At 56.5% G+C, this 13100-nt stretch overlaps 1 protein-coding gene across 2 annotated transcripts; it reads left to right on the top strand.

Annotated features, from left to right (window-relative positions):
• The first annotated feature begins 19 nt into the window (after nucleotides 1-19).
• On the top strand, nucleotides 20-12311 carry SNUPN (snurportin 1). 2 transcript variants are annotated; one of them, XM_068144254.1, is made up of 8 exons: nucleotides 20-70; nucleotides 1588-1741; nucleotides 2542-2646; nucleotides 2772-2868; nucleotides 3531-3628; nucleotides 3935-4012; nucleotides 5830-5910; nucleotides 11203-12311. In XM_068144254.1, exons 1-8 carry the CDS (start codon nucleotides 39-41, stop codon nucleotides 11530-11532), a joined length of 975 nt encoding a protein of 324 aa, XP_068000355.1. In that variant the 5' UTR covers nucleotides 20-38; the 3' UTR covers nucleotides 11533-12311. The 2 variants fall into 2 exon arrangements, with proteins under 2 accessions (XP_068000355.1, XP_068000354.1); XM_068144253.1 differs by lacking the exon at nucleotides 20-70 and adding an exon at nucleotides 1240-1400.
• The last annotated feature ends 789 nt before the right edge of the window (nucleotides 12312-13100 follow it).

Genomic DNA, 13100 nt, shown 5'->3' with positions numbered 1-13100 from the left:
GGTTGGAAAGCACCAAATCTCACGCAGGACGGAGGGGAATGGCCCTGCTGGCAGGGCAGCACAGGGACCGGTACCGGGGGCTGCCTCCGCCGCAACGCCCCGGGTTGGGAGCGAGCTGGCGGCTGCTGGTGCAAGCGCCGGAGTGGGGTATAGGCAGCCCGGCCCGCCGCGCCGCTGCCGTTACCGGGGCCGGGGAACCGAGGGCGCGCGGCGGCCGCGCCTCCCGTCCCTCCGCGGAGCCGGCGAGCCGCCCCTCACCGCATGGCCGGGCCGGGGGCCGTTGGGGGGCCACCCCTCGCTGCTGCCGCCCGCGCTCGGGGTCCCGGGGCCGCTGTCGGTACAGCCGCCCGGTTCCGGTGTCGGCGCCCGCCGCTGCTGCCCACTGTCGGTGCTGGTACCCGGTGCGGCTGGCGGTGGCGATGCCGGTGGCGGGGCTGGCCGCCAGCCTCCCGTGACGCACGGCAGCACCGAGCTCCCCGGTTCGCAGCTGGGGAGCGGCGGCGAGCGGCGCGGCAGGTCACACGCTGCCCTCTGCAGGCAGCCGGCCCCTGGGGCACGGAGCCCGCCCGCGGCCACGGCACGGCACGACACGAAGCGCAGGGGCACGGCTCCGCGCTGGTTGTTCCCGTGTCTCTGACCGGGAACGACCACGGACATCCCTGCCCGCGGTGTCCGCTCCAACCCTACCCGGGATGTCCCCTCCATCCCTGCCCAGATTCTCCATCCTTGCCGAAAGTGGTCCTCTCCGTCCCTGCCGTGTCCTCTCTGTGCTTACCCGCGGTGTTCCCTCCATCTCCCCCGGGATGTTCCCTCCATCACTGCTTAAAGCGTGCCCTTGATGTCCTTCCTGTCCCTTCCCAGGCTGTCCCCTCCATCCCTGCCGAGGTTGTCCCTTCCATCCCTACCCGCGGTGTTCCCTATATCCCTGCCTGAGATGGTCCCCTCTGTTCCTACCCGCAGTGTCCCTTCCATCCCTGCTCGGCGTGTCCCCTGCATCCCTGCCTAGAGTGGTGCTCTCCATCTCTGCCTGGGTTGCCCCCTTCACCCTTACTCTGGATGTCCCCACACCCCTGCCTGCTCCCCGCTTCATTGCCGGCGGGAGGAAAACTGAGTCACGACGAAGGGGAGGCTGCTGCTGGGTAGGGGAAGGGAGCACGGAGCCTCCGGGCCGCCAGGGGGTGCTGCCGGCCGGCCCATGGGGCCGGGCGGAAGTGCGTCATGGCGCGCGGCCGTCGGGCGGGCGTTGCCATGGAGGAGCTTAGCGCGGCGCTGGCGGCCGGCGTGGCCCTGTCCGGGCCCAACAGCCCGGCGGCCCCGCACCCTCGCCTCGCCGCCTACAAGGCCCGCGGAGGCCCGGGGCAGGCCGAGCGCCGCCAGCGCCTTCTCTGCCTACAGAGAGAGTGAGTGAGCGAGCGAGCGAGTTCCGCTCGGGGTCCGGGAAAGGGGAGGCCCGGGCAGGGGGCGCCTCTGGGGCCGGGCAGGCCCGGGCTGCCGAGACACTGCCTTGGGACTGGCGAGCTGGAGCTGGGGATGGGCGGAGGTGCTGTCCCCCGCTGAGGGCAAGCTGGGCTGTGTTGTTCAACCCAGGAGACGGCTGGACTACGTGAACCATGCGAGGAGGCTGGCAGAGGACGACTGGGCAGGGATGGAGAGCGAGGGGAAGGGGAAGGAGAAGGAGGAGGAGGACGAGGAGATGGACGTGGATGCTGGCAAGAAGTTGCCCAAGCGCTACGCCAATCAGGTGAGGAGCTGTCCGGCTCCGCCCAGTGATGGGATGCGGGTGCGAGCTCAGGGTCGGGCAGGGTGAGGGATGTGGGGCCGTGATGGGCTGGGTGTGGGAGGCTGGGCATAGTGAGCAGGCACGGCAGGCTTGAGAATACCCTGTCCTGCCTGGCTTGGTGCCCAGGGAGGAACTGTGCCTTGCTTCAGCCTCTGAGACGTGCAGTGTTCATAGGGAAGATGGGTGGGGATGGGATGCCTTTGTGCTTTGAGAGATTTCAGCTCAGCTAGCAGTGTTTGTATCCCCTTGTGGAGCACTCAGAGACTTCTGTCTCTCCCACAGCCTGGGACACTGGGAAGGAAGGGAAACCTCAGCTGATGGGTTTGATCAGCCTTGGTGCCATACTGGTCTTAAAAGATACAGAGCCTCCTTGGTGATCAGAGCCAGGCAATCTCAGGAGAGGTCAGTTTGCCTTGCCTCTTTATTCTGAATGTTTAGGGATCTTTAAACCTTGCTGTGTGTTTAAAAACAAATGCAAAAAATACATTGGAAGTGCTGGGCTAAGGCACAGGAGTGCCCAAGAGAGGACTGTGAGCCCTGTGCTTCTGTCTGGAGCTTAGTCAGCAGCCAGGAAGCAAGAGAAAGCCCTTGGGGAGAGTCTGTTATGACTGTTGATTATAGGGAGGGAGGAGCCCCTTTGGAGCTGTCATGCAGGGTCACAAGCACTACAAGCTGCTTTATCCCTGGGCTGGGAAGGCTTTTTTGTAACCTTAGGACAGTTTTGCCATCTGATTTATTTTTTTTTCTGGGTTTCTCTGTAGTTGATGCTGTCAGAGTGGCTGGTTGATGTCCCCCTGGACCTGGAGCAGGAGTGGGTTGTAGTGGTGTGTCCTGTTGGGAAAAGGGCACTGGTTGTGGCCTCCAGGGTAAGTGGCAGCAGCTGGGGTGTTTCATCATCTTGTAAAAGACCTGCACCTGCTTCCCAGCCACCAGAAGACTGGGAGGAGTGTCTGGCTTGACTGTTTCTTATTCATCTCTTGTTTCCTCACAGGGCACCACAGCAGCTTACACCAAGAGTGGCTTCTGTGTCAACAGGTTCCCATCCCTGCTGCCAGGGGGGAACCGGCACAGTTCAGCGAGTGAGAAAGGTAATGCTCTGAGGGGGAGTTTGGGGTGGAGAGAGGAGAGCTCACTGCTGCTCCCTAGGAGCCTGTGTGCTGCCAGGCTTGCTGCTGCTGCTCCAGCTTCCCTGAGGCCAGAGATGGGCCCCTTTCTGTTGCTGGGGGTGGTTAGCTTCAGGCCCGTTCCTGTGTCACTGAGCATAGCTAGATGTGGCTGCTATCAGATACCTTTATGCTAGATAAGAGGATCTTCTCATTAGCTGCCTGCTTAACTGCCACTCTTAAGCCTCTTCTGAGAGAGAGAGCTGTGCACTGAGTGGTCTTCCTTAATACCTTTTGTAGTTGCTTTCTTGCCCTGAGGAGGGGCTGCTGTTCTGGAATGCGCCTCTGGCTGCTACTTCTGTGGGCTGCTTGGAGGCTTTGTGTGGTCGCACCTTCTGTTGGCAGAGAGCATCCCTCAGCACCCCACAGCCTCACATCAGGGCAGGCTTAAGGCACCTTCTGTTAGCAGAGAGCATCCCTCAGCACCCCACAGCCTCACATCAGGGCAGGCTTAAGGCACCTTCTGTTGGCAGAGAGCATCCCTCAGCACCCCACAGCCTCACATCAGGGGAGGTTTGCCCTGGCAGCTGCCTGCTGGGTTAGGCAGCCCCTGGAGCGTGCCAACCTCCCTGTGTTTGTGTGTGCAGTGTACTGCATCTTGGACTGCATCTACAGCGAGGCCAAGCAGACCTACTACATCCTGGATGTGATGTGCTGGAGGGGACACCCTGTTTATGACTGCCAGGTACCAAATCCCCCACCCCCACCCTGTCCTGTGCTCCCTTTTGTTGCCTGGGCACTGAGTGTAGCTCTGCAGTAAGATGGGTGGTTCACCGAAGCCCCCGCAGCGTTATGGTTTGTGGGCTGCTGGAATAATTAGGGACATCTTTTGGGGGGGGGTATCAGGGGAAGCAGCAGAGCAGGGGGAGCTGGCTGGATGTGCAGGGGAAGCTGAGGCTGTGAAATCTCCCAGGGAAGTGTGGAGCCCCTCAGCAGGTGCTGATCAGTGATGCGTGCTGGAGCGTTGTTAAGTCTCTGCCTCCTTTCACAGACCGACTTCAGATTCTTCTGGCTCCTCTCAAAGATCCAAGAGGAGGAAGGGCTGGGAGAGAAAAGCAGGATTAATCCAGTAAGTTCTTTTGTAGTGAGAGGAGGAGAAGGAGGATGGAGGGGGTAAGCTCTTCTGTTCAGCAGCCTTCAGCACTTTTCTTTCACCAGCGGAAGCTTTTTTCTTCCCCCCCCCCCTACAGATCAGGCTTCAAAGTGCCCTGATGAAATGGGATGCCTTGCTCAGGATGTAAATAGAACCACTGAGTATTGTCAGGGAGGGTGGGTTGTTGGTTTGGTTTTTGGGTGGGTTTTGTTTTTTTTCACCCAGCCAAAGAGCTGAGGGAGATCAGCCTGCAGGGTATCAGCTAACTTCCAGGCTGTTTTTAGCTTTCCCTGGAAACAGAATGGAAACCCATTGTGCTGTCTGCAGGGCCAGGAAGGGTTGACAGCCTGGCTACAGTGGGATTTAGGTTTGTGTAGTCTGAAGGGCTCACAAGGTGAGGGTGAAGCTGCCTTAAAGCTTCAGTCTTAAACAAATGATGGAAGTTGGTGGGATGGATGCTGGCTTGCCACCCAGAGTCCCTGCTGAGCAAGGAGAAAAAGACTTCCTTTGAAGACTTGCACAGAGAGGTCAGACCTAGAACCCACAGCAGCTTGGAAAGTGATCTTCGTGGGGGACAGACAGAAGAGATTTGGCAGCCTGGCTTATGGAGCATAGTTGGCACAGTGGGAGCAAGTGGCTGTGCAGCCCCTGAGCATGCTTAGACACAGCAAAGCACAGCAGCTGCTGTGGCCTGAGCAGGTCAGTCCCCATGTGGAATGACCATGCCTGTGCCAGCACTGAAGTGATCTGTATTTGGAGAACATCCTGTACTGACTCCAATGGGAATATCCAGGAGACAGCTACCTAATGAAGGGGGGGGGTGTGGTGTTTCAGCTTTCATTTCCTGGGTGGAAAGATGTCTTTGCCTGAGCCAGCAGCCTGGAGCAGACATCTGTCTGCTCTGCATCCTGCCCAGAGGTCATCATTTTCTATTTTGGGTAGAAGAGTACTGCAGGGGCACCTCTCCTGAGAAGTCCTTCCTGCAGTCTTGGATGCTTGGCAAAAAAAAAAGTATCAGGAGCTGTGTGCTGACTCTCTGCCATCAGCACCTCTCCTTGAATGCCAGAGAGGGGGCCATTTGGAACACCTGAAACAGCGCATTCTGGGCACTCTAGGTTTCATGCTGTCTGGGCATGATGGTGGCAAACCATGGGTCACCTTTTGAAAGTCACCTCCTGCCCATGGAATGAGGTTTGTGAAGTTGCAGCAGCGTTTGTGCTTTAGCCAGGGCTGCTGGAGGTTCCTGGGGGTGTTCTCCACCAGCTGGGGCTGGGGTTTGGAGGTTTTCATGCAAGCACTCCCAGCTAATCCAGTGGGATAGGAGTGGCATTGCTTGGACAGCTTGGTCCTGTTGGTTTGTCCCTAGAGCTGGGCTTTGCTTATGAATTGTTGCTCTGAATCACATCAGGGGGTCAGCCTTGCCTGTCCCCATAACCCACAATGGTCACAGGGACCATGGGGAAGAGTAAGAAATTGTGGAGGACTTTTGTGTTCCCTCTGACTTCCATCAGCCAGGGGTTCTGCCTAGATCATGGAGTAAGTGGCCACTGAGGGACCTGCCTTTCAGGAGCTGGTCTGATCCTCCTTTCAGCCTCCTGTTTGTGGAGGAAGGCCAGCAGTTTAAGGACATGAGATGTTCTGCCTCAGATGCCCCCCTCCCTCTCCCTTTCATGCTGGATTTTGCCCTGGGGGACATCCTTCCTTAGCTGCTTCCACACCACTGCTCAGTTCAGCAACTTGTTCAGCTTGAGGCCATGCAGTTTGTCTTTTCTAACCCTCTCTTCCTCTTTCAGTTCAAATTTGTGGGCCTGCAGAACTTCTCCTGCTCATCAGACAGTCTGTGCAAGGTGCTGGCTATGGACTTCCCCTTTGAGGTGAGAACCCACAGGCAGGGGCCTATAGCTCAGCCTTGGAGACAGCCCTGCTGCACTTCTGCCAGTGCTTGGAGAGAGTTGCATCCCCTTTGCTCAGGAGCTGTGCTCACCTGGGGCCTGCAGGAAGCTTGCTGAGCTGTGCTGCTGTTTCCCTGGATGGGGGTGGATGCCTGTTGTGCATGTGGCTGATCTGCTACCTTGTCACCAGGGGCCTTCAGCAGGAGTAAAGCTGGTGCTGCCTGCTGGCCCAGGGTGGGCTTGCATGGGTACAGACATGAGAATCTCTCTGAGGTGGTGGGGGTCTGGGTAGGGTGGTGATTTTCTCTGACCTTTAATAGAATCCTGGAATTGTTAGGGGTGGAAAGGACCTCAAGGATCAGCCAGTAGCAACCCCCCTGCCATGGGCAGGGACACCTCACACTTCAGCAGGTTGCTCATCCAGCCTGGCTTTAAAAACCTCCAGGGATGAGGCTTCTACCACCTCCTTGGGAAACCTGTGCCAGTGTCTCACCACCTTCATGGGGAAGAACTTCTTCCTTCCTAACATCCAACCTGAATCTAACCACTTTTATTTTGTTCCATCCCCTCCAGTTCTGTCCCTCCCTGACACCCTCAAAAGTCCCTCCCCAGCTTTCTTGCAGCCCCCTGCAGATCCTGGAAGGCCACAAGAAGGTCTCCTTGGAGCCTTCTCTTCTCCAGACTGAACAGTCTCAGTTCCCTTAGTCTCCATATCAGAGCAGCTCCAGCCTTCTGCTCATCCTCCTGGCCCTTCTCTGGACAGGGTCCAGCACCTCCAGATCCTTCCTGTAATAGAGGCTCCAGAACTGGGCCCAGTACTCCAGGTGGGGTCATACCAGAGCAGAGCAGGGGGGGAGAATCCTCTCCCTCAACCTGCTGGCTATGCCTCTCTTGATGCAGCCCAGGATGTGCTGGGCTTGCTGGGCTTTCTGGGCTGCAGGTGCACACACCCCTTTGTCACAGGCTGTGTTTTCTGAGTCTATCTACATTCATAGAATCAGAGAATACTTTTGATTGGAAGACACCTTGTAAGATCAAGCCCAACCATTACCCCAGCACTGCCAGGTCCCTCAGTACCACATCTACACAACTTTTAAGTCCCTCCAGGGTTGGTTATTCCACCACTGCCCTGGGCAGCCTGTTCTAGAGATTGACAAACCTTTTGAGGAAGAAATTGTTCCTCATGTCCAACCTAAACCTTTGCTGGTGCAACCTGAGGACATTTCCTCTCATCCTGTCACCTGGTTACCAAGGAGAAGAGCCCAACACCCCCTGCTCTCCATCCTCCTCTGAGGAAATTGTAGAGAGCCAGAAGCTCTCCTCTCAGCCTTTTTTTTTCCTCTAGGCTAAACAACCCCAGCTCCTTCAGTTGCTCCTCCTAGGACTTGTTCTCCAGACCTTCACCAGCTTCATTGCCCTTCTTTGGACTCAGTGGTGTCTGAGGGGTTTGGGTGTTAGAAGTGGGTGTCTGGGGTGTGCTGGAGCTGGGGCCAGATGGATGGTGACAGAAATGGCTGGGAAGGGTTCAGAGGAGTCTGTCCTCCTGCTGTATACTACTGCTGGATCTGGTGGAGGGGATAGTGCAATCTCAGCTTCTTGCTTTGGTACAGCAATGACAGCTTCCCATCTTTAGCTCCTGCTGCCCTTGGCTGTCTCTGAGGTGAGCATAGCCCCAGTAAGGGTGGTCAAACAGGACACCTGTACTTGCTTCATCAGTTTTGGAGCTGCTCAGGCACCTCTGCTGACCTGTGGGAGAAGGGCAGGACAGGCCAACAGACCTGCCACTCAGTCCTGCTCTGTGTGGCTGTGATCAGCATGTTGGAGGCCCTCCTGAAAACAGCTCAGGCTGCTTTGGGCTGCCCTGGCTGACTTGGTGCTGTGGTGGGAGAGAATGGAGGAGGTGATGGCATCCAACAGTGTCAGTCACAACCATCTGGGAGCCAGAACTCCTCCAGTGGCTGCAGCAGTCCCTGTGGAGTGCTCAGTCTCAGCCCTAGGTCAGGATCAGCTTCTGCAGAGGTCACTTGTCCTGCTAATGCAAAAGCCACGTTGATTTGGCTGTGTCTCTTGTGCTCTCCTACCCCCAGTTAGCCACTGACATAAGCACAGGCTTAAATTTAAGGGACACTTCTGTGGCTGAGGGCTGACTTGGTCTTCAGCTCCTCAAAACCAGGACAATGGTTAGAGCTGGAAAGTCCCAGTGCCTTGCTGGTCTTGGCAGACCCCACTCTGACCCCAGCCTAAGAAGGTATCCCTGGGGTCCTGCAGCTCAATTACAAATGCTCTGAGTGCCTCTGTAGGAGCAGGCATTCCCCTCTTTACTGAAACAAGCTTCATTCCTTCCTGAGGCATCTGCTCCCATGAGGAGAGGCTGAGGAGGATTGCTGTGGTCAGAGCAGGAGAGACTTGGGGTCTGCAAAGGAGATGGTTGTGAAACACCGCGGGGAGGGAGGTGGAGTGGCTCAGTCCCTCCCGTGTAATCCAGCTGAGATTTGCTCCCTCCCCCCATCCCCAGCTCTCTCATCAGACCCCAGGGAGCGAAGCATGGTGTGATTTGGCTCCAAGCAAGCCCAGGGGAACGCTGGTGCTGCCTGGAGGAGTGAAGGGACGGTGGGTGGGGTCTCCTGGGGATGTGCCACAAGGGGGAGCCCAAGAAGCCCCCATGAATGGCTGCTGCCAGCTGCACCTAACCAGAGTCACTCTGCAGAAGGCAAGCTTGGCCTTGCTGCAGATAGTGCTGTGTAGTAGAGGGCTGCTGGTGCCCGGGCACAGCACCTCCTGATCCTCGAGAGGGTCTGGGGCATGGGGTAGCAGCAGAGGTGGTCAGTGCCTTCCTGCAGATCTGGGTCTTCAGAGTTAATCTGTAACCTGAGAGCTATATTCAGCAGACATGGGCTCCACTGACTTCAGTGGACTTTGAATCAGTTGGCTGGCACTGAATTGGAAGTGGGTTTTGGAATGGATTTTAAGAGCTGCTGTCCTCCTCCCAGATCCGAGTGAAGCAAGGTTCAGGTTTCCACAGGATAGGGACCAGGACCAGGTCTCTGAGAAACCCTGGTGTGAAGGAGTGAGACTGCTCTTAAGTACCTAAAATCTGAAAAGCATGAAATGGGAGATCCTGCCAGGCCACTTTCTCCTCGGGTTCAAGTCATTTAGGGACAGTCTCAGCCCCTCACTCTGATGTGGCTGCTGCAGGGCCAGCAGGAAGGAATAGGGGAGTAACATAAGGGAAATCAGGAGAAGGAAGAACATGACCTAACTCTCCACCAGGCTCAACTCCTCTGAATTCTCCACTTTTGGAGGTACCTGGAAGGCAGAAGCTCTTCCAGGCTCTCTTTTGTACCAAAACATCCCTGTGGGTGCCAGAGAATTGCTGTTGCTCACCGAGTGCCATGCACCCTCAGGAATGGGCTGGATGTGGAGGCATGGTGCTGAGGTGATGCAGGATCTGGCTCTTCCCAGGAGGCAAAAGCTTTGTACTTCAGATATCCAGAGGGTTACACAAGCTCTTTGTCATGTTTACTGTTCTGGTATTACCTTGCCCTAGCACAGGAATCCCCCCCTCCCCCTCCCTTTTCTGGGATTATTTTGCAAGATCTTAATATGTGACTGAAAATTTGGGACAGGGTAGTGCAAGAAGCTCTGCTGGAGGTTAGCATCCATGGTGCTCTTTGCTCAGCCTGCCTCTCAGTCCAAGGATTGCCTTGGGCTGCTTGGTTCACTGATGTCTCTCAGCTCACCACTGATACATGTTCCATTCTGCTGTGTATATTTAGGGGGCTGTAGGCTCAGGGAGGGGCCTGAGCAGTTCCTCACTGAGAGAGTCATTGGCCATTGGAATGCGCTGCCCAGGGAGGTGGTGGAGTCCCCATCCCTGGAGGTGTTCAAGAGGGGACTGGATGTGGCACTTGGTGCCATGGTCTAGTCATGAGGTCTGTGGTGACAGGTTGGACTCGATGATCCTCGAGGTCTCTTCCGACCTTGGTGATACTGTGGTACTGAGCTGGGCTCTTTCTCTCACCTCTTTTGCCCACTCAGCCTCTCTCCCAGCCAAATGGCCTTTTAGGAGCTCAGGAGGCAGCGCTGAGAGAGGAGCAGCACCTCCAGCGTTAGCCAGCCTGGCAGCAGGATCTAACCTGGCAGAGTGCTCCCCTGGGAAGTGCAGGAAGCGGGGTGGGTAAGCAGGGAAAACATCAGCTGGCTGCAGCATTGCAGGGTGGAAACAGCAGTGCAAGAGTTAGGGCCTGAAGCTTCAAAGCCCTGAGTGCCCTTAACTGTCATTGATTGCTGGAGAAGCTCTCTCTTGGGAAGCGTGAGGGCTTTATTTTGCACAAGGCAGCTGAAAGCGCTGGCTGGATCGGCGCTCGGTGGCGTCATCCGCTCCGACTAATTACTCCTCAAATGTATTATTTAAACTAACCTTAATCCCGTAAAGTGGCCTCCTTCAGCGACCTGATGGCTTCTCTGCAGACTGGGGAGGTGGCAGCCGGAGGAGCACTGCTGCTCTGTGCCCACCAAGGCCTGGAGTTGTTTGCCTTTGATGATTCCGAGCTGGCTGGCAGTTGCTGGGCTGGCTGTGGGCTTCCAGGGCAGGAGCTCTGCAGGTTTCTCCTTTCCCTTCTGCTATTTCTTAGGATAGGATAGGATAGGATAGGATAGGATAGGATAGGATAGGATAGGATAGGATAGGATAGGATAGGATTAACCAGGTTGGAAAAGACCTTTGAGATCATTGAGTCCAACCTATCACCCAACACCATCTAATCGACTAAACCAAGGCACCAAGCACCCCATCCAGTCTCTTCCTAAACACCTCCAATGATGGTGACTCCACCACCTCCCTGGGCAGCACATCCCAATGGCCAATCTCTCTTTCTATGAAGAACTTCCTCCTAACATCCAGCCTAAACTTCTCCGGGCACAGCTTGAGACTGTGTCCTCTTGTTCTGCTGCTGGCTGCGTGGGAGAAGAGACCAACCCCCACCTGACTACAGCCTCCCTTCAGGTAGTTGTAGAGAGCAAGAAGGTCTCCCCTGAGCCTCCTCCAGGCTAAGCAACCCCAGCTCCCTCAGCCTCTCCTCACAGGGCTTGTGCTCCAAACCCCTCCCCAGCTTTGTTGCCCTTCTCTGGACATGTTCTTACCCTGCTGGAGGGAAAAATGACCCAGCTGGTAGCTTTGTGGCCTGTAAATGGAGAGCGGTGCTGTCGTCTGGCACTCTCCTCCACCTCCAAGACCTCCAGCTCCAGCCTTTGATTCATTCTTTCTCCTCACAGGTGGATGGGCTCCTCTTCTACCACAAGCAAACCCACTACACCCCGGGCAGCACCCCACTGGTGGGCTGGCTCCGGCCTTACATGGTACCTGACATCCTGGGGCTGGCCGTGCCTGCCACCGCGCTCACCGCCAAGCCGGACTACGCCGGGCGTCAGCTCCAGCAGATCATTGAGAGCAAGAAGAGTAAAAAGCTGGCAGCAGGGGAGGGTGACCCCAGCAGCACGGCGGCTGCCAGCAATGGACATTACGAGCTGGAGCATTTGTCCACCCCTCAGCCAGCAAACTCTCAGGAGGGCGAGGGTGAAGCAGTGAGCCAGATGGAGAACTAGGCTGCTGGGACAGCCTGGTTGGGTAAGGAGAAAGCAGAGAGGTTCCCTGCTTCTCCCTGTCAGTCGTGCTCCCTGAGAAAGTGGGGGGCAAAGGTAATAATAGGATGATTTTGTTGAAAGGGCAGGAAAGTGGAGTATCTTGCTCCAAGGGCTGCTGAGTTGTTGTTATTTTAATTATTTTCTTTTTTTGCCAAGGCTTCTGTGAGGCCTTAACAGGATCATCTGGTTCTTTGCTAAGGCAGCCCTGCGCTGGGAAGCGAAACGAGCTCTCCCCACACCGCAGGGTTCCTGCTTCAGCTCCTTGACCCTGCTTCTGTGAAAGCCTCTGGCAAACCTCCAGCATAGGAACAGTGCTCAGACCTCCAAGGTGCAGCAGCTGCTGAGAACCCCAGCAGCAGCCCCACCTCCCTGGCCCTGAAAACTGGGGCATTTCACCCTTCTTTGATCCAGCTGCTTACCGTGGCTTTCCCAATAAAAGGGTTTGGCTGGGGTGTTGGTTTTTTTTTTCTTTTTTGCTGTGTGGTCAGTCCACTTCTAGTGAAACAAAAAGTTTGCAGCAGGCTCCTGTAACTCCAGAGGCTGGGCTTTTCACACCCACACGCTCGCTGGGCAAACCCAAATTCCCTCGCACGGCACAGCAGGGCCTGCCTGCGAGCGCAGCTTTGTGCAGCATGCAGCCTCTTACTTGAGGCTTTTCTCAGTAGGGGGAGGAAGGAATGGTTTCACTCTGAAGGGAAAAAAAAACACCCAGTATTGATTGTGCCAAATAAAAGGTTTCTCAGAAAGACAAATTCTTGAGCGTCTTCCTGCTACCTAAGGCTGGATGCGTGCTGTGCCTCCCAAACAGGGGCTGAGACATGGCTCGCAGCGCTCACTGGAGTGGAGGAAATGCTTCTGCGGGTTGGATTCTCCTCCAGGCCGAGGTGCTTCACTGCCTCCCTGCTGCTGCCCTTCTCATCCCGGGCTTTCTGAGCACCCGTTGCTGCCTTTCCCTGGCTTTAGCGTAGGGGGCGAAGCCAAAGCAGGGTGGGGGTGCAACCGTGGTACTCGCCATCCCCAGGTTGCTTTGCAGAGGGAAGTTAAAAGGCCGGGGTGGGACTCTCTCGGGAGGGATGAAATATCAGGCTAACCCTGCCGCTGGGGAGTCTCCTCCTAGCCCTCTGTGAAGTGCCCCCAGTGAGGGCCCCTCTTCAGGAGGGGGTGGCTGCCTGCAGATAGCGGGGGCACTTGTATCCTGCCCTCACACCCCCCGTTTTTCCCAGAAAAGCCCTTGTGTCTGTGCCAGCCCTGCGGGCTGCTTGTGCTCGCCTGACTGCAGCCGCTATTGATTATACCAGCGGGCAGCCCGGACTGCCCCAACTGCTGCTGGGGGGAGGGGGCTGGCCTCAGCTCCCCCTCCCCAGGAGGGCGGGGAGCAGAGCCTCAGCAGCATTCACACTCTTCAAAGAGCTGCTATATTCTGTGATTTTTCATTACTATTGGGGCGTTGCTTTGGCATGCAAAGTAACTGGGCTGGGGGAAAGGGACAAACACCTGGACTGTGTTGCCATCCCTGTCCCTTGAAGGTT

This window comes from Melanerpes formicivorus, unplaced genomic scaffold (genome assembly GCF_026170545.1).
Source record: "Melanerpes formicivorus ecotype bairdi unplaced genomic scaffold, bMelFor1.0.p_v2 SCAF_10, whole genome shotgun sequence".
NCBI classification, from domain to species: domain Eukaryota; kingdom Metazoa; phylum Chordata; class Aves; order Piciformes; family Picidae; genus Melanerpes; species Melanerpes formicivorus.
This window is presented reverse-complemented; position numbering and strand designations above follow the sequence as displayed.